We start from the raw sequence: 21,886 nt of genomic DNA on the forward strand, positions 1-21,886 counted from the left end.
CCTATATGTGTTCCCTGGCACTGCATTACTTGTGTTCTTCCTGATTCATGTCAGGAATAATAGATGGGAATTAAGAGAGCTAACAAATAAAGAGCAATCAATGGATACATTCGTGAATATCTTTCTTTAAAGACCATGGCAATGGAGGTACCATGTATATTTTCTACAGGTAAAGAACACTAAGGAAGGATGTTTTTAAAGAATGCTCTTTATAGGAAATGGCAGTGGGGAAAAATGAAAAAAGTGACTTGATAGCAGCAGTTCAGTAGATCAAACAGAAATCACAAACTAATTATCTTACATTTGTTTCGCCGTGAGTGTAACTATATACAATTGTGCAGACAAAAGTAGGCTTTTCCGAGTATGAAGTAGAAACTTCATCCTGCACTCAACATAAAGGGAAATCAATTGGAAAAGGCTAATAATTCTTTGTATAATTATTTTTGTACTATGCCAGTCAATGGAATTCCAGATAACCCAGAGATTTCTTCTGCTTGGAGAGGAGAGAAGAGGTTGTAGTATTTTGTCTCTTAGTTAATCTGTTTGCCTACTGATGCTTGTGTGATCACTTTTGTTTTAAAATTTATGTGCCTAAAAAACACACATTTCATCATGATCAGAAAACGGCTTAGTAACAAGAATCATAAGATTGTGATAAATGCTGCTTTTATCATTTTATAACAATACTATCTGGTACCCATGGCTGCATTCACCCATCAGTAGCTTTCTTATGATGATTTATGGTTACTAAGCAAGTAAGTATGTGGAATAATGTCAATTGCCTGCCCTCACATGTCGGCCTTTTAGGTAAGTGTAGTTCATGATGTGTGCACTGCTCTAACCCCTCCCAAGCTCTCCCAACATATGATGCATCAGCACAGATCATTACACAAGTCTCTTGAGTATAGAGTGTGCCTAAGCCTTTAGTACAGGAAGTTACTTTGTTATTACTCAAAGAAACAGCAAGGGAAAGTCAGTGACAAATACCGAAGACCTTCTTACCATATGAAAAGATGAGCCACAATGAGTACTTAGGAAAAGCAGGGGCAAAATAGAAAATAAAATGAACTACAATATTTTGCACCGAGTTAGATTGGATTTTGCAGTAAATGAGTACAATAGCACCAATATGCCTGTAACATACTGATAGCAACACTCATGCAAATTACTGTGTGTTTCTTGTAATTTTGGTAGACTACAGAGGATTTTAATTTTTTAAGGTGGAATTTCATTAGTGGGAATAGCAGCACTTCGTTATGTAAAAAAAATAAATAAAAAATTGGTGGGAGTTTTGAGTGTGTTTTAAAATGCTGCTGATGTTTCATTTCAATTCCAGAGAGAACAGAATAAGAAAAAGTTATGATGTATCATTTCTTTTCTGTAAATGGTACTGCTCGTACTCTACAGTAATGCCATTGTCATCCGTTAGTTTATGGTACAACAAGCTGATTTATAAAATAGAAAGATTGATATATACATCCTGTTCACTGTAAAACTGCTGTACATGGAAAATGTGCTTCACTCTGAGTGGCAAAGTGCCTGATGTAAGAGTTTAAATGTATGCAGAGTTAATAATTTGTCGTCTTAGAACAATGTACTGCACTTCATATGGATGTACCAGAAAACACATGTTTTTCAAGTCTTGAAGTTCCTGACTTCCAAGCCAAGAAATCTAAGTTTGTTTGTAACAGTCATGATTTTCTGACAGTTGTCATCACCAGCTATAATCTGTTCATAAGAATAAACCTGACATAAACATTACACCATGTATTCTTCAGAGTTTGCCTGAATATCATTGGATTTCGTTTCACTTGAAGCGGAAGCAAAGTTGTGACAAGTACAATCATAAGGATACGTTTTATGCTATGTTACACACACACAGACTGAGTGATAATGTGCGGGACAACAGCTTTACTGGCACTTTAAACTTGGACAGCACATGCTCATCGTCTCTCTAATTAGCCTGCAATGATGTGAGCAGTGCAGTTCAGACATAAAGAGACAAGCAAAAAAACAATATAGCTTCGAATGTTACTTAGTTTTTAAAGAGAATGAAATAATATTTGGAAAGACTTTAAACACTACCGCGTGCTTCTTAGGTGACCAGACGAAAAGCATAAAATGTCCTTGTTCTCACCTTTCATAGTATTCTAATTATAAACAAGAGTGGTAAAAATTCCGAACTTAAACACAGGGTAATTTTTCTGAGCGAGCTATGTGTGATGCAAAACAATACTGCAGTGATTTCACCATACTATTGAATACTGTAGCCACAGAAGATATTAATTACAGCCAGTCATCTGGTAATCTTACCTTCATCCTTATCCGAATCCGAGAAATACATTTCAGTACTGGAACTGTCATCTGCAACGCTGATAGTCGATCAACAACAGAACCACTCGGGTGCGGCATCTTCTCTTTACTTATGACGTGCCATTCTATATATTGCTGCCTACATTCGGTAGTGACATATGAAAAAGCTGCATGTGGTGGTTCCAGTACGTCCGGGAGCTTAACAGTCTTGTTATTTCTTGGGCCAGATCCCTTAACTTGGCTCCAGATCAGTTCTGTTGGGTTCGTATTGTAATGGCACAGTGGCAAATGTAAAAATACGACATTTGTGTGGTGTGCTCGATGCTGTGTAAATGATTATTTTTCATGCTTCTGCAACACATATCTACTACTGTGGTGTACAACAATGGACACAGTCCAAGTAAAGAGTATTTAGTTTTTCATTTTTGCCTCCATAATTGTTATTTTCTGTTAATTTAAGCAACCTTTATTAACAGTCTTTCATAAAATATCTAGAATTGAGAATTTATTTTTGAAATGAAAACAAGAATTTCACGTGCAATATTTAATTAAAAACAATATGATGTGCATTATTTATATAAAATGACGATGAATTTTACGGTTAGAAGATGTAGGTAATTCAAATTGAAAAAGTAAAAAAACTGACTCGGGTGAGACTAACCAGCAAGCCATTTAGGTCGATGAGTCACAAAGCTATTACTCCACCGCCTCCACTGTACACTACTATACACTGGTGTTTCATCTGTACTAATACAATCCCTTGTAAAACTTCGAAGCCGATTGTGTCTGTAAATCTTATTTATCAGCACTTTTTAAATGTTTTCTACATGGGAATGGGAAGCAGCCTCAGCCACTTTCGTACTGCGTATTAACAGGGCGACAATCAAAGCATAACAGTGCAGAGGCTGTGACTATACACCATTTTTAAAATAAAAACTACAGTGTGATTTTGAATATCTTAAAGTTTCATTTAACGTAACTTAGTGATAATATATCTAATACATAAGTAGGACCTACTTCCAAGAGCGCAACAACACCAGTATATGTGTGCTGCGGCTTCTGATCAATCATCGCGTTTCTGTTTGTTTACATCGGTTTTATTCTTATGATGAACGGAGTATAGTTCCTGACTTAGTGACGTTCAGGCATAGTTACTCAGTTATTTAGGCTGTGAACTCACATTCTGGATTTGAACACCAAGCAATATTGCAGATTTCCTTCTTGTTCATTCTATGTAAGATTGTTTGCCGTTGTTAATGAGTGTATTGTTGATAATTTTCCTTCCATACTTTTTCTTCAACTACACCATCATCTGTGTCACTTGCGAGAAAGCTTACCTGCACCAGGAAACCATTGAGCAATATTCCTGAGATGACCATCCAGTTATGCATGTTAATGATTGCGTCATTAGTATCTGTTTCCTGTACTTAAAACAACCACATAAACCTCAGGCACAAATTGCCACAGTATGAATGAAACTTGGTAGGAATTTGAGTTTGACTATTGTTATTTGTTTCAGAATCGGTTTTATAAAAACGCAAGCTTATAAATGTTTGACAGTAAATTTCTAAACAGAACAACACTCTAAAGAAGATTTTACTGAAAACCTAAAGCTGACTGAACTGCTTGGTAGTAGTCAGTATTTATGTCCAGGAAAATTTGAGAGGAGGGATTTTTTAAGTATGCCAGTCAGTGGCATGCAAGAATAATAGCATTTTTCTTCCACCATATTATCAGTCAGTTTTCTTCTGTTGATATCAAATGTATCAGTGGAAATATCCTTTTACTGTTTTTGCATCCAGTTAGTGTTATTTTTGCCTTAACAAAAGATTATTTTGAATTTCGCTGGTTCCCAAGCCACATGAAAATGTTCTTTTTTTCTACTGTCTCGCATTTTACACAATGAAGGTGTAAAGTGATTGAGACAACCGTTTTATTTCTGTGTAGGAATAGTAATTAGTACAATATTGATAATTTAAATGTTTAAATAAAGGATGGTAGTTACAAAATGTAGATTATGACATGATAGGACACTTATAAGGGACACCATCTTTACAACAGTATTCCCTTCCAGCAGATAGATTTGTGTTGACCCATTTATCACTGCAGTTCTTCACAAATAAATATGCCTGTAAAAAGACAAAAAGAGCTAAAGCATATTATGCATATTCGTTACGTGATATATTTTTTGGATAAAGTGCTAAGTAACTATCAGATATTGGTATACTTGTCAGCGGAAAATATAACTTGATTCACAAATGTTAACTTTCCTTTTGATTAACTGTAGTTCTAAAGTAAGGGATTATCATCTACAGAAAATGTTCCATCTTTATTTTATTACTATCACTTACTGCGAGAGTACAATTAAATAATTAATATTTCATCTCTTAATTAATATATCACTTACCCTCTCCTTGTAGCAATCACGATCAATAGAGCCACACAAAATAGCTGGGCTATTTGGTAGATGTTTCACAATCTAAAGAAAGAGAAATAATTTTCACATTAAAGGGGACTATTTACACTTGTCGTTGATACCAGTATTTATATCAATTGACATTTTCTTTTAGTTATTGAAATACCATCAAATCTTTAACATTTAACTGGTAAAAACTAAAATACTTTAATGTTTTTAAAATGTTTGATTAACAAACTGTTACTCGATTTTAACAATTTATACTAAATTTATGTGAAGAACATTAAAGAGGTACTGTAACATATTGTAATGTAAATGAAACAAAATATAAGTGTGAAGATGATTTTGTGCTTTTGTCCTTCTAAGAGATTTTACTGAGGCATGCAACACTGACTTGGAAGCATTGTCGTCGATATTTCAATCTGGCTTCACGCATTCTGTGTTACACTCCATAAAAAAAAGCGCTGTGCTATTCGATGCTTGTCATTTATAGAATTCATGCTTTAACAATCTTTCTGCATCCAAAATAATTTAACCAGCTCATTTGCCAATGCTGAGGGTTATTTAAGACAACCCAGTGGCAAGTCTTTGACTTAAGTGACAGTAACTTGACATCATGCACAAAAATTTTCACGTCACTTTGAGATCTTGTTGTTCAGTTTATTTCTACACCACACGGTTCAGAGTTTTTAACAATCTACATGTTCATTCCTCTCTTGTTGTTGTTGTGGTCTTCAGTCCTGAGACTGGTTTGATGCAGCTCTCCATGCTACTCTATCCTGTGCAAGCGTCTTCATCTCCCAGTACCTACTGCAACCTACATCCTTCTGAATCTGCTTAGTGTATTCATCTCTTGGTCTCCCTCTACGATTTTTACCCTCCATGCTGCCCTCCAATGCTAAATTTGTGATCCCTTGATGCCTCAAAACATGCCCTACCCTTCTTCTAGTCAAGTTGTGCCACAAACTTCTCTTCTCCCCAGTCCTATTCAATACCTCCTCATTAGTTACGTGATCTACCCACCTTATCTTCAGCATTCTTCTGTAGCACCACATTTCGAAAGTTTCTATTCTCTTCTTGTCCAAACTAGTTATCATCCATGTTTCACTTCCATAAATGGCTACATTCCATACAAAGACTTTCAGAAATGACTTCCTGACACTTAAATCTATACTCGATGTTAACAAATTTCTCTTCTTCAGAAACGATTTCCTTGCCATTGCCAGTCTACATTTTATATCCTCTCTACTTCAACCATCATCAGTTATTTTACTCCCTAAATAGCAAAACTCCTTTACTACTTTTAGTGTCTCATTTCCTAATCTAATTCCCTCACTATCACCCGACTTAATTTGACTACATTCCATTATCCTCGTTTTGCTTTTGTTGATGTTCATCTTATATCCTCCTTTCAAGACACTGTTCATTCCGTTCAACTGCTCTTCCAAGTCCTTTGCTGTCTCTGACAGAATTACAATGTCATCGGTGAACCTCAAAGTTTTTACTTCTTCTCCATGAATTTTAATACCTACTCCAAACTTTTCTTTTGTTTCCTTTACTGCTTGCTCAATATACAGATTGAATAACATCGGGGAGAGGCTACAACCCTGTCTCACTCCTTTCCCAACCACTGCTTCCCTTTCATGCCCCTCGACTCTTATAACTGCCATCTGATTTCTGTACAAATTGTAAATAGCCTTTCGCTCCCTGTATTTTATACCTGCCACCTTCAGAATTTGAAAGAGAGTATTCCAGTCAACATTGTCAAAAGCTTTCTCTAAGTCTACAAATACTAGAAACGTAGGTTTTCCTTTTCTTAATCTTTCTTCTAAGATAAGTCGTAAGATTAGTATTGCCTCACGTGTTCCAACATTTCTACGGGATCCAAACTGATCTTCCCCGAGGTCCGCTTCTACCAGTTTTTCCATTCGTCTGTAAAGAATTCGCGTTAGTATTTTGCAGCTGTGACTTATTAAACTGATAGTTCGGTAATTTTCACATCTGTCAACACCTGCTTTCTTTGGGATTGGAATTATTCTTCTTGAAGTCTGAGGGTATTTCGCCTGTCTCGTACATCTTGCTCACCAGATGGTAGAGTTTTGTCAGGACTGGCTCTCCCAAGGCCATCAGTAGTTCTAATGGAATGTTGTCTACTCCCGGGGCCTTGTTTCAACTCAGGTCTTTCAGTGCTCTGTCAAACTCTTCACATTCCTCTCTTAAGGGTAAAAAAAGTTCAGTATGCACTAATGTGCAGTTACCATTCTTCTCACTATATTGCTGGGCATTTGTCTGTAGAAAGTAATGGAAACCAGTAATAGGTTATTATGGTTACCCAGTATTATGTTCCCATACTGGCATTACAAAGTTTTGGTCATTTGGATGTGCGCTCTATTATATTTTTAGTTTCTTATGACTTGCTTCATTTCAATCTTTGTGTAATTTGAATGACAGTTCTTTTCTGTTCAACCCTCTTTCGTACTTTTTACCCAGTCTCTGTTGGTACAATGTCATTTGTATTGTCTTCCTTTTTCTCAGTTTGTTCTCTCATCCTAATCTTTTTGTTTATTTTTCCTGTGTTTACCACTTTCTTATTGAGGCTGGCAAGGAAAACTACACCACAATGAGATAAAACAGAAGATACTTTTTCACATGTAACAAAACAGCATAAAAGTAAGTAGTCAGTGATCGTTGTGGTTACATTATTGCCGTACAGTTAATTTTATGGATGCATCTCAAGCTGCAGTATGAAGTTGGGCTACTGTCTGCCTGATTTGGTTTCTGGGTTTTCATTGATTATGTTGTTTCACATGCTGTGATTGTTCTTTTAAAAATGGCTTGGTCATTTTTTGTGCCTTCTCATTGTGTGTTTAATCTGAAATGACCTCTATCTTGGACTGATGACCTCAGATGTTAAGTCCCATAGTGCTCAGAGCCATGTGAACCTCTATCCAGATTCCAGAAGGATAGTCCAGAACTTTTTTTTTTTTTTTTTTTTTTTTTTTTTTTTAGTGAACAGACCTCTTATGTCTAATTGGCAACAAATAGAGACGAGTAGTTTCAAGGAAAACTGTGTGTGCTGCATCCATTAATTGTTTTGTGTCATTTTCAGTCATAGTGGAGAAAGTGGGTTGCAATCTGGCTTCAAACAACAGCAGAGTTTTCAATGGTTAGTACTATTTGCCCAAAATCAGATAATTCTGTTGATTTGGGGACATGAAACTGAGTGCTAAAACAGTGTGTGGGAAATGGGTCAATCTTAAGGGGAGTAGTATAGTATCTGTTTTTCCCAAACTTAACTATTTCTTAACAATCCAATGGAATGTTAACTTCACACAAAAGGACAGAGAGAAAATAATCAAAAACATGATAATTTATTTGGTCCCTTTCTCTCCAAACTAATCAACCATGCTCATGCAAAATTGTTGAGTGAACTGCTGTATCAGTGTCTTTAAACTCATTTTCTGGAAGTAAACATTTATGGCTACAATCATTTCATGCTACTTGCGATTTATCATTGAAAAGGCCTCTAAGTAGTGAATGTGTTGCGATTTTGACATCTCGATCTTCTCGCTCATAATTGGACAAAATAATTTATAAACATAGTTGATTAACTGTTAGTTTGTAAATCTGCATATTATTCATTGGATGCACTGCCTCACTAAAAATCTTTGATAAGTTAAAAGTGATTGCTGCATAGACTTTATGTAATACCATTACATTTCACAGTAAGCAGAAATCATGAGACAAACTCCAGTTTCAGTTTGCCACTAGTTTCTCCTTGATCATACCAAATTTCATCCACAGCTCTCTCACCCAGCTGTGGAAGTATTATTCCTGAGAGAAAATGACTTATTTTAATGAAATATATTGCTTCCTGTCGTGGATGACAGCAAGATAAAGCCTTGTGTCTGTATGTAAAAAATGCTGAGATGGATGAATCCCAGTTTTCTGCCGTATTTATATCTTTCCCAGATATAAATAAAACTAAGATAAGATAAAAAGTGCAATACCATTCTGAAAATTCTTATAACTGAGTGAGTGTTTATTTTGCTATCTTTCCAGTAAATATTTAGTTTTTTTATCCTAACTTTCCTCTCGGTAATGGCTATACCGAATGTAAAAGCATTGCATGTACCATTAGAGAACAATATAGAATTTGTACAGTGATGACATACTGTGGAACTATCTGTACTACAGTTCAACTGAAATTTCATTTCTTTTCAAATGGCTCTGAGCACTATGGGACTCAACTGCTGAGGTCATTAGTCCCCTAGAACTTAGAACTACTTAAACCTAACTAACCTAAGGACATCACACACATCCATGCCCGAGGCAGGATTCGAACCTGCGACCGTAGCGGTCTCGCGGCTCCAGACTGCAGCGCCAGAACCGCGCGGCCACTTCGGCCGGCTTCATTTCTTTTATGGAACACTCAGTGCATCAGAAGTTTTGTGATGTACTGTTGAATAAAGTTAATTTCATTCACGCAACCACATGAAACCTATTGTTAAGAAAAAAAAGAGTAAATCTGATATATATTTTCTGAATTTCAAATGTGTTGAAAGATATATAATATAATCGTGAATGACTTACAGTATCAAGACAGCGATTGATACACTGTTTGAGGCCAACAGGTGTGCATGGAAAGGGCACCATCAGTTCATGGAGCAGAGCTGCATTTCCTCGTGGTTGAGCATCACTGCCTTTCACAAATTGTCCACTGAGGAAAACACCACACGTGCACGGAATGTCTTTTGGGTTGGTTGGTGGTGCTGGAGCTGGTGCAATAGGAGTTGTAGAGGGAACTGTTGATACTACTGTACTGCTGGTGCTGGTAGTGCCTACCATGCTTTCAGCCCAACTAAACAGTATTGTCAGAGGAAAAATTAAATTAATGAAATTAAAATATAGTTATTTATACTCCGGCTATATATTTTAATTTTTCTACAAATAAATTCACACGAGTCACATATTTTATGGAAAATATTACGAGACTTGTATATTATTATCAATCTTAATATTTCAATTCATTTATATGTATTCGTACATCGTATTTTGTAGAACGTGTCTTGGCGAATCCTTAGGAATGTGAAACACAGTTATGACCAACTCAACTGCTGTGTCATACTCCACCTCTAGTGTCATTTGGACATCAGTAGGGTCAAGGGGTCTGTGTTTAGTATGTTCCTGTACCAGTTGTTGATGTAGACTTTTTGTTAAATTGGAGTCACTACTTCACTTTCAAGTAACTCCCCAGTTGTCCTCATGATTCCAAGAGCACTTCCCCTTCCAAGGAAAAGTCCTTAAGCCTAGTGGGAATTGAACCTAGTTCATCCGCGTGACAGTGACATGATGACCACTCAGGGAGGCAGCCTTAATTTAAGACTACTGGTTCAGGTTTTGATACTTGATTGAATTTTTTGTTTTTGTAAAGTGATCTTATGTAAATAACAAAAATGCCATTTGAACAAAATCTTCGGTTCAGGCTTTGGATCTAATGAAATCTTTGTTAGTCTACTGGGGAAAATGAAAAATAATATGGCATCAAAAGCATTCTATTTGCATGGGCAAAGTAGCATCTTAACAGCAGAGGATGGAGAATACGTTAATAAATGGTACTGCAGGATTAAAACCACTGTAAATTTCTGTGGAAATATTAAAGATGGAATCCCAGAAGATTCTTTATTTGGCGTAGTGATTTACCGCAGACAATGAGGATTCATAATAAAAAAAACTCTTACATTTACAGATGAAGATATACTGAAGGAGGGCCCGAACACTTACATACTACATACAGTGGGAAGAACAATGGAGCAGGCCTACCCATAATCATACAAAAACTCATGCTGATGAAATTCCTAGGCATTATCCTATTGCACATCACTGCATTAAACAGGTGGCAGAAGCACTATAAGTATTTGCTTAAAATGTGTAATTCCTCACTTAAAACCACCACTGTGTTGACCAGCAGACAGAATTGCTAATAGTCTTGGCTTACTTCCACTTAATCCTGTGACATGATCTACTTGGCAGCTAAGGACAGAGAAATGGTTATTCAACAGAAGTGTGCAGCGAGAAAATTTTGTTAAGTTAGTAACTAAACTCTTGAACGATCTTGTGCTTATTAGACTTACATGTCATATGTTTACTTCCTAATGATATTTATAGTTAATACTTAAACTAATAGCATACCATGCACTGAGGATAACTACAGTATTGAAAGTAATTTCCATACAGACTGCATGTTCCTGTCTAGGGTTCAGAAAGGAGTTTAGTATTGCAGTTTCAAAAGTTTGTAACATGTTGGTAGACACAGACAGGATATTGGGGATCCTCAGGTACAAAAATAAATAAATAAAAGAATACCTCATTAGCCAGTCCTTCTACGATTCGTAATGGTATTTATATTAACACTAGTATTAATAATAAATAGGCTTTTAACTTTGCAAATACAAAGATAGCTGATAGCAGTCTCTGGGGAAAAAAAGTTTGTATGAAGGTGCAGGTGAAAATAGCTGCTAAGTAATGCAGTACAAAGCATTGTACCTTTTTACCGAAATAGATGCTTTTTTTCTATATATAAAAATTAATTCCCATGATTATCAGTCTAAGTAGATTAGCATTAGTTACTATTTGGTGTTAATGTACTGTACACAAGTTGCCTGCAATGAAGCTGCTTCAGCCAGTTAATGTATAACTTACTCTTTTCATATCCTTGAGATTTTTGTTCATGGAGGAGTTTACAGAACATATGTTTCTGAATGAATGAACAAAGAAAGTATGAAAAATTACTGTTATTGACACCTACTGCTGCTGCTGCTGCTACTACTACTACTACTACTACTACTACTACAACATTGCATTTTCTGTGCTGTTTATGAAGAATAACCGTAATCTTTCCAACTGAATCACTTTAGTTAGATAAAAGATATTTACATACCACTGTGCACACCATAAGCTCCAAAACAGAAGCCACAGTGTATTCATCCTGAAACAGAGGACAAAAGTTCATAAACAGCAATTGTTTGTTTTTCATGGTAAAAATTTTTGAAATAATAATTTCGGCTTTTGTTTATATTATGCAGATACACTGTCTAAGTGAAGCATCCAGAATGGGAAGAGGAAATGACATGGAAGCTTCACAAATAGAAAGAATATGTTATGTTATTACAGAAGCGAGTCAAATTTACGAAGATCTTCGCATCATGAGGCCACTGATCAGTGTGACGCTGCACAGCCTCTGGCCAGGATGCATGTACTGATTAAATTGATAGGAGTATCATAAAGCTGTTGTATCCTCTCCTGAGGCATTGTGGCCCACAAATGTAACTGGTCACTGACATCCTTGATACTGACGGTAGGATGCAGTAGAAAAACACATGAGAACATAGGGTATCTGTAATGTACCGATGTGCCATCAGAGTTCCTGAATCACTACCAGCCATGACTGAATTCACCCCTATGGCTCTGCACTCCATGATACCACGAGGAATGCCGCTATGCCTTTCCAAAACATCGGTAGAATAGTACCTCTATCCAGCTTGTCGCCATATTCACTGACAGTGGTCATCTAGGATAACACAGAACTATGATTCGTCACTGGATGCAGTGCAATGCCACTTATCAGCAGTCGATGCTTCCTGGTGGTGGCACTACTCTAAACATGGCCATTTATGTTGTGGTGTCAAAGGCGGCCATGCATGGGACGGTAATTCCGTACTCTGACTGCTGCTAACCTCTGATCAATGGTGGAAGATAACAAACAATGTTATAGGGAGTCCATTACTTGTTCTCAGATGGTAGGTGCACTGGTTTGGGGCTGTGATGTGCTTAGTGCACTACACAGTAATCTTCCCTCATGGTAGTTGGCCAGAAACAAGGCAATGTGCATGCCGTCGTATGCATGCCAGCCATGGATCTATGATATTTCCGAAGGGGGCAATTTTAAAAAATTGGTTTTTCAAAAATATGTTCATTTTGTAGCGCACATCTTTCTGGAGAGTTTGATACATAATGTGTGTTCGAGGAAATGTAATACATGTTATTTGGTATTAAGTATGCAAAAGTGCAGTGCCACACATTTTCACATTAGTGCATTTCACTCTGTGGAATTCTAACGTATATGTTTAGTAATTAAAGCCATCAAATCTAAACTCATGCTCATAAATTAAGGATAATTGCAGAATATGGTGCCACACAACGTGGCACTACACAAAACTGGTGCTAATAGCATAAGCACATAGGGAACACACTCGACACAGCTCTGTATGTCCATGGTATTGGTGATAAGTTGAGAAAACCGTTCCGAAACACATGCTATGAAATGCCACTTTTTCCTGTGTATGTACCCCGACATCAATATGAAATAGGATCACAATGCACACGTACACATGCCGCACAGCAGGTTGGCATACCCTTGATCAGGTGGTCAAGCGGCTACTGTGGTATAGCCTCCCATTCTTGCACCAGTGCTTGTCAGAGCTCCTGAAGTGTCCTAGGGGTTTGAAGATGTGCAGCGATACATCGACCGAGAGCATCCCATACGTGCTCGATGGGGTTTAGGTCTGGAGAACAGGCAGGCCATTCCATTCCCCTGGTATCTTCTGTTTCAAGGTACTCCTCCACAATGGCATCTCGGAGAGTCCATGTGTTATCATCCATCAGGAGGAAGGTGGGACCCACTGCACCCCTGAAAAGGCAGACATACTGGTGCAAAATGACGTCCCAATACACCTGACCTGTTACAGTTCCTCTGTCAAAGACGTGCAGGGGTGTATGTACACCAATCATAATCCCACCCCACACCATCAAACCACGACCTCCATACTGGTCCCTTTCAAGGACATTAAGGGGCTGGTATCTGGTTCCTGGTTCACGCCAGATGAAAACCCAGTGAGAATCACTGTTCAGACTTTACCTGGACTTGCCCGTCAACATAACCTGGGCCCACTGTTCCAATGACCATGTACTGTGTTATTGACACCAGGCTTTATGGACTCTCCTGTGACCAGGGGTCAGTGGAATGCACCTTGCGAATAAACCATGTCTGTTCAGTTGTCTGTAGACTGTGTGTCTGGAGACAACTGTTCCAGTGGCTACCGTAAGGTCCCGAGCAAGGCTACCTGCAGTACTCCATATCCGTCTGCGGGCACTGATCGTGAGATATCGGTCTTTCTGTGGTGTTGAACACTGTGGATGCCCCATACTGTAGCGCCTGGACGCGTTTCTTGTCTGCTGGAATCGTTGCCATAATCTTGAGATCACACTTTGTGGCACATGGAGGGCCCATGCTATGACCTGCTGTGTTTGACAAGCCTCCAGTCACCCTAGTATCTGCACACTTACTCGCTGCATCGTACTCTGACAGGCACCAACACACCTCTGCATATGCGGACTGCTGCCACCGTGAGACGACTGCAGGTCAAAAGCACTGCATGGTCATACCTCAAGGTGATTTAAACCCGCAAACCGCCCACCAGAGCGTTGTTTCACCATGTATCAGCATTATCCTTAATTTATGAGCATGAGTGTATATTCAGAATAGTGGAACTTAAGATGTCCTGTGGTGCCTCTCCTACTCCCAGTCGGCCGGTTTGACATCCTATCCACATTTTTCTTTTTTTTTTTTTTTTTTAAAGAAAAAAACACAATATTGGGCGAAAGAATCTATTACCTCATCAAAGTTTATCAAACGTTTTGCTACATGAAAAATCAAAATGTCGTTGTCTGATAGTGAAAAAGCTGTTAATGCAAACAGTACCCAGGAGTAGTGTGGTTTTTCGATTTGATTCTGTCCATTTTGCCACTGTCAGCTAGATAAAACGAAATAGGCCTTTCTAATATTGCAGCAATTGTAACACACACCAAATAAGCGAGACTGTTTGGCACAAACGGTCATTTTTACTACCTCATTTACTTAAATAACACGATAGAATTCAATTCACCAAGTGCCAATATCAAATACCCCTTAGGCCTACTACTAGCAAAAAATCTTACATTAGGAAATAGCTTCACATTTCATCATACGCTCCAGTTTCTCAAAGCATGAGACCGAGAAGTAGTAGTAGTACGAAATTTTTATATAAATTTGGAATCGTCTCATTCTTCCATATAATTCGTGCGATATCCTCGTTTCTTCTCCTTCCTAGTTCTAACGAACAATCTAGTCATCAATAATTCTGTAACTATTCTTGCCATTGTCAAAACATATTCGCCTGTTAACTTCAGTAAACCTGCCAGTAGCACCAATTTAGTTACTTCGTGTTTATTCTACAGTTTGGTGTTATTACGTGTTTGTACAACGGGTTTTCCGCTCTATTACGTGAATAGCGGCTGGTAACCGATGACTGCACAACTTGCCCCTAGTAGTGTAGCGACCTGGCAAAAATTTTCTGTCAAAATTTCATTCCCTTGGATGCACCAAGAAGATAATATGTAATCTCCCTTATTTGTTATTCGTGTTAGTGTGTATTTCCACCGTGTTAGTACGAATCTCCGGATTTCGCGAATATTTATAACAACGCGTATCATGTGCACAATCAACCACATTAACAAATAGCGATTGGGATTCACCCGTTTTGGTTCATTCGGCCCAGCTCTTATAGCCCCATCCCCTTACGTCTATGAAAAGTTTATTTCGTGATGCGACGGCGATTCCACTGGCAGAGACATCACGTACTCTATGCACGCATTCAAAAATCAACTTATGATTCGTTCAGAAATCAACTTAGAATATCTCCAAAAACCAACAGAGATACATTTTCTGGATATTCCGTGAATTGACCAGCTAGCAAATGGAGACCCAAATTGAGGCCTCTCAAATCTGTCAGGTGCTGTTAATGGTTTGTCACATGAGTACATGGCATCTCCGTGTCCTTTACAGTGATTACTCAGTATCTGACACTGTTAATGGCCCGTATACACCGCACAGACATGGTAAACACACCAAATACTAATGCACTCCGATGAGTGCTCTACCTGCCACAGAGAATTGCAAAATGAATTTCATGCACTTGCTGATGGTGTGTACTTGCACAAAATTACATTGACATATGACCACATTTTTTGGGTGCTTCGCTTCTTTTGTCAGGCAGTGTAAATGAATAACAGAAAAAAAGCCCTAACGGTTAATGGGACTAACTTTCATGCCTTATAATTTAATTTTTTTTAGACAGTACGGTTCTACAGAAGAATCCTTAAGGATTTTGCAAATAATCAGATAACGCCGAGGACAAACGTCTCATCTTGCCATACTACAGCTGCCTAGTCTCATAACATGCATCAGTGAATTATGGCGGCAGACATTTCTGACAACAGTACATAGAAATATAAGTGAACTGTGCAATAATTTCCATCCTTGGGCAGCCTCAGCTCTTTCTCTTTTTGTCATCAAGTGATCACTGTAGATTGCGTGTAGTTGCGAACTTTTAAGCTATATGAGAGGAAGTTTTCGCTAAATAAATGATTATGGGGGAAAATTATGGCAGAACATGTCTAAAAGAAGTAAGTAGTTGATAAGAACATCCTGAGATATCAAAGACTCTGTCAATTTGGTAATGGATGGAAGAGCAGGGCATAAATAGTGGTAGAAAGAGCCCATGGCGTGGCAGTAGTGAGTAGGTTCAAATGGGTATTGGTGTAAGTATGCAGAGATGAAGAGGCTTGCCGAGGATAGTCTAACATGGAGAGCGAGAGCTACTTACAGACACTTTCATGTCAATATGTTTATCAGCAGTGGACAAGCATGTAGAGTGATGATTAGCTGCTAAGGTTTCAGGCATTATAATTCTTCAGAAAGATGTAAAATGTGACGTACTCCCTTCGTCCTAGGAGTTTCGCGACAGGTTTTTCGCATTTCTGAATTTGCCATACTAAAAAGGAACAAATGTTTTTTATGCTACCTGGTATATGTGCATCCTTGAAATGACCTTGGCCATGTTTGCGTGCAAACTCACTAGGTGGCGGGGTCGTGCTTGCACCGTAGCAACACAAGGTTTGGGTTCTTGGCGCTTTAGTTAAGGTGACGAAAGAGACGCTGATTGTGAGCAAAGATTGAACATTAAGTTGTGCGTCAGGCTCGGGGTAACCCCTAGTGGAACGTGGACGATGTTTAAGAAAGCATATGCAGGCAAGGCACTTTCGAGAATTTGTGTTTTGGAGTGGCACAGAAGGTTTCGTGAAGGCAGAGATTCAGAGCCAGATGATCCCAGCTCTGGTGGTTGGTCTACGGCACAAAACATGCAAACGCGCAGCGTGGAAGGCAGTTATTGGAAGAAGACCGTCACGTAACTGTGCATACGATATCAGAAGAACTTAATTTGAATTGTGTTGTGTGTCAAAAGATTTTATCCGAAGATTTAGGGAAACGGAAACTTAATGCAAAACTCCTCCATCTGCTATTGAGTATCTGGCTAGACATTCTGTTATTACCATCCCACATCCGCCATATTCGCCTGACCTCTCCCCTTGCGATTTTTTCTACTTTCCACGAGTGGAAAGGCGACTGAAAAGACACCTTCGTCAAGATATTGCAGACATCCAATGAGCTGTGACAAATCAGGTTACAAGCATCGCAGTTAAAAATTTCCCTGCTTGCTTCCAAGGCCTCCAGAAACGTTGGCCACTGCGTACAGATGGTCAAGTGGTCTACTTCGATAGGAGCTAAGATCATTACTTGGTAAATGCTACTTTCCAGTGTTAAAAAATCCTCTCTTGGAACTTTTTACGCCAAGCAGAGTATACTGAATAGAATCAATGGATACGACAGTATAACAACAGTTTTTTTAAGAAGTTCTGGAAGCTGGATTCAAAAGGAAAGAATAAAGTGTGCATGTAAGTGCTGTAAAATAAAAAAAAAGTTGAGTGATACCAGTACATCAAAGCTATTGGTAACTGAAATCCTCATAATTCAGTACAGTCATGGTTTTATCCAATCCCTCTAAGCCTGTATGTGTAATTTGTAGTGTAAATAACTCCCATGTTAATCACAATTTACGAATATCCTATGCCAGGAAAATTGTACTCCGAAGAGGAAGGCCTCAGAGACAGCCAATCGATTTGCTGATATTTGGTACGTTGCTTGTGTACATCCTAAAATGAAAGACCAAGATATTTTGGCTCAATACCCTCCACCCTTATTTTCGAGAAGGCCACCTCTAAAGATCATGACGTGCAATCGACTTAAAATTGACGAGTTCGATAAATAATTGAAAACTGAGATACTCCAGCAATGAGCTGCAGGCGTAGTACTTAAGTATACTATATGTACAACACGTTTTTTTTATGTTTTTGCGCCATTATCTCGGGAAAAGAGTTTCAAATCAGACCACAGATTTGTCAACGCCTCGCTACGAAATACATCTCAAGACGTAGAAAATACAGAAGATGTGCCGAAAAGGGCAGCACGCAGACGGCGCCACGTGTTACTGGTTTTGATTGTATTGCGCGATCAACACCGACCTAACAGAATGCAAGTATCGCTAGAACATTCAACACACGTTATAGCATAAGGGAGAAAAATGAGCCATTGTTGTATCATATACTATCCTTGGTAGTATATCCAAAATAACGCGTTTGTACGCGGCACAATATTCCATCACAGCTTCTGCAAAATTGCCTAGGTTTTCCTATGCTTACAAGAAATTTGCTCCTCTCGTTATACACTGTCTAGTCATATTAATGTGACCACTTGTCAAAAGCCTGAATAACCACTTTTGCAGTGTGGCCCATTGTGAGACGTGCAGTAAAATATTCAGTGAGGTTCTGGAAGATACTGACAGGGACGTGGGGGCATGTCGACTCCAGTGCCACAGCCATATGTACTAGGTTTCTCGGTTGAGGATCCATGGCGCGGACATTCCCGATCGAGGTGGTCTCTCAGATTCTCGATTGGGTTTGAATCCAGTGAGTTTGGTGGCCATTGGAGAACGGTAAACTCATCGTGGTGCTCTTTGAACCATTTACGTACACTGTGAGCTGTGTGACATGTTGCTCTGTCCTACTGATAGATGCCATCATGCCTTAGACAAACAAACTGCATGCAGGAGTGGGCATGGTCCCCAAGTGTAGATGCATATTTGTGTTAATCCATTGCGCCTTCCAGAATGAAGTGATTACCCACGGAATACCGCGAAAACATACTACAGAGCATAACGTACGCTCTTGAGTTTGCTTTCAGACGTTTCACACTGCACACACCAACGGTCATCTGTCTGATGGCGCATAAAACGTGATTCCTGTGAAAAGGCCACCCATTACTGCTCAGTGGACGTCTCGTTGTGGTACTGGCATGCAAATTTCAGCCTTCGTCGCAGATTAACAGCAGTCAGCTTGGGTGCATGAACCAGGCGCCCGCTGCAGAGGCCCATACGCATCTCTGTTCGCTGAACGGTTACTGAGGAGACGCTGTTGGTAGCCGCTTGGTTCATCTCGGTTGTAGTTGCTCAATAGTTGCACGTCTGTTCACCTGTACACATCGCTGTTCACCCCTGTTATCTATTGCCTGTGGTGCGCCACAGTTGCCTCGGCGCCAGTTTCAGATAGTGCCACTTTGCCATGCACAGTATACTTTAACGACTGCAGCACACGAACAGTTTACGAACTTTGCTGTTCCAGAAAAAAAAAAAAAATGTTCAAATGTGTGTGAAATCTTACGGGATTTAACTGCTAAGGTCATCAGTCCCTAAGCTGACACACTACTTAACCTAAATTATCCTATGGACAAACACACACACCCATGCCCGAGGGAGGACTCGACCCTCTGCCGGGACCAGCCGCACAGTCCATGACTGCAGCGCCTTGACCGCTCGGCTAATCCCTCGCGGTGCTGTTCCAGAAATGCTTCCACCCTTGGCCCAAAAGTTAATGTTCATGCTCTTTTGGAGGTCATATAAATTGCTCCATTGCCACATTACGACAATGACTCCACTGATTTCTGCGTCCCTCCCCCAAATCGCCTTATATACGCTTAACTGCTGGTGCTGCCGCTAGCCATCTGTGAGTGGTTATTGCATGTCACTGGTCACGTTAGTGTGACTGGTCCGCGTAGGAGAGGACAATCATTTAAACTACTCTTTAAAAATGTTTAAGACAATTCCTTCAAACCTGGGAAATTTTCAAACTCAGTTTACAAAACATGTCTTGAGGACGTTTTAAAACCATGTGTTGCTGATGAGTTTTGTCTGACATTAGAGTCAGGGGTGGACAGAATGATGTCTTCAGGTACGATAGGGGAAGGTCGGGTAGCCCCGGGCAGCAGGTAACTACGAAACCAACCACATCGTTCAGGTAAAACTATTTTATGTGTGCTCTCTACATTAAAAACATATGTCCGTCCATTAGGTTGTAAACATTGAGCGAATTACTTGCAAGCGTGAGTTTTGTTCACAGCAAAAGTTTTTCGTCACTCCTGAAAAATGTCCAACTGAAGTTGGAACGATATGAACCCACATTTTCAGGGAACTTTTCTGAACAGCTTTATGAAGTCATTAAAGAACTTGATAGTTGTCTGATGCCATTGAGTAGGAAGGAGTTTTTGAGGTTAGCATTTGGTCTAGCAGAAGGTCTCAAAATCTCTCAGAGACGTAATAATGTAAGGGAACTGTACGAAGAAACTTCTTTTACGGTTTTAGAAAAGAATATACTGATATTGTTGTAAGATCTCTTGAGCTGACTTGCACTGTATGGGCTGTTTGGTTAAGTAAACCACAAGCTGATCGTTTCTTTGACGAGATAATGACCTTCAAGAGAAATATAGATTTCCTCCCTCGTATTTACAATACCGATGAAAGAAGGGTATCAAATGTGGATGAAAATGGTAAGTCAAAGCAAGAAAAAACAAGCTGGCAAATTAACATGAGAGTGGGTGGATGAACGACGACGTGTTTGCAATGGTTGCAGCATTGTATGCAAAGTACACAAGCGGCAAGACGCAGTCAATACCTTTGCTGCGCAGTGCCGATGGTACTGTTACCGACGACTGTGCCGTTAAAGCGGAGTTATTGAACGCAGTTTTCCGAAATTCCTTCACCAGGGAAGACGAATGGAATATTCCAGAATTTGAAACACGAACAGCTGCTAGCACGAGTTTCTTAGAAGTAGATACCTTAGGGGTTGCGAAGCAACTCAAATCGCTTGATACGGGCAAGTCTTCAGGTCCAGATTGTATACCGATTAGGTTCCTTTCAGATTACGCTGATACAGTAGCTCCCTACATAGCAATCATATACAACCGCTCGCTCACCGATAGATCTGTACCTACAGACTGGAAAATTGCGCAGGTCGCACCAGTGTTTAAGAAGGGTAGTAGGAGTAATCCATCGAACTACAGACCTATATCATTGACGTCGGTTTGCAGTAGGGTTTTGGAGCGTATACTGTATTCAAACATTATGAATCACCTCAAAGGGAACGATCTATTGATACGTAATCAGCATGGTTTCAGAAAACATCGTTCTTGTGCAACGAAGCCAGCTCTTTATTCGCACGAAGTAATTGGCGCTATCGACAGGGGATCTCAAGTTGATCCCGTATTTCTAGATTTCCAGAAAGCTTTTGACACTGTTCCTCACAAGCGCCTTCTAATCAAGCTGCGGGCGACTGGATTCGTGGTTTCCTGTCAGGAAGGTCGCAGTTCGTAGTAATAGACGGCAAATCATCGAGTAAAACTGAAGTGATATCAGGTGTTCCCCTGGGGAAGAGTCCTGGGACCTCTGCTGTTCCTGATCTATATAAATGACCTGGGTGACAATCTGAGCAGTTCTCTTAGGTTGTTCGCAGATGATGCTGTAATATACCATCTAGTAAGGCCATCCGAAGACCAGTATCAGTTGCAAAGCGATTTAGAAAAATTGCTGTATGGTGTGGCAGGTGGCAGTTGACGCTAAATAACGAAAAGTGTGAGGTGATCCACATGAGTTCCAAAAGAAATCCGTCGGAATTCGATTACTCGATAAATAGTACAATTCTCAAGGCTGTCAATTTAACTAAGTACCTGGGTGTAAAAATTACGAACAACTTCAGTTGGAAAGACCACATAGATAATATTGTGGGGAAGGCGAGCCAAAGGTTGCGTTTCATTGGCAGGACACTTAGAAGATGCAACAAGTCCACTAAAGAGACAGCTTACACTACACTCGTTCGTCCTCTGTTAGAATATTG

General features: G+C 39.3%; 2 protein-coding genes across 2 annotated transcripts in view; both read right to left on the minus strand.

Moving 5' to 3' along the window:
- Window positions 1-4,328: 4,328 nt before the first annotated feature.
- On the minus strand, window positions 4,329-9,577 carry LOC124775485 (follicle cell protein 3C-1). The gene is made up of 3 exons (XM_047250318.1): window positions 9,323-9,577; window positions 4,721-4,792; window positions 4,329-4,442 (listed from the first exon to the last, which is right to left on the minus strand). Exons 1-3 carry the CDS (start codon window positions 9,575-9,577, stop codon window positions 4,329-4,331), a joined length of 441 nt encoding a protein of 146 aa, XP_047106274.1.
- Window positions 9,578-11,712: 2,135 nt separating this feature from the next.
- Window positions 11,713-21,886, minus strand: part of LOC124775486 (sialin-like) — a 140,869-nt gene continuing 130,695 nt past the window's right edge. Inside the window, exon 10 of the mRNA XM_047250319.1 lies at window positions 11,713-11,717. Coding sequence (XP_047106275.1) covers window positions 11,713-11,717 — 5 coding nt within the window. The remainder of the gene's footprint in view (window positions 11,718-21,886) is intronic.

This window comes from Schistocerca piceifrons, chromosome 2 (assembly GCF_021461385.2).
Source record: "Schistocerca piceifrons isolate TAMUIC-IGC-003096 chromosome 2, iqSchPice1.1, whole genome shotgun sequence".
Taxonomy (NCBI): Eukaryota; Metazoa; Arthropoda; class Insecta; order Orthoptera; family Acrididae; genus Schistocerca; species Schistocerca piceifrons.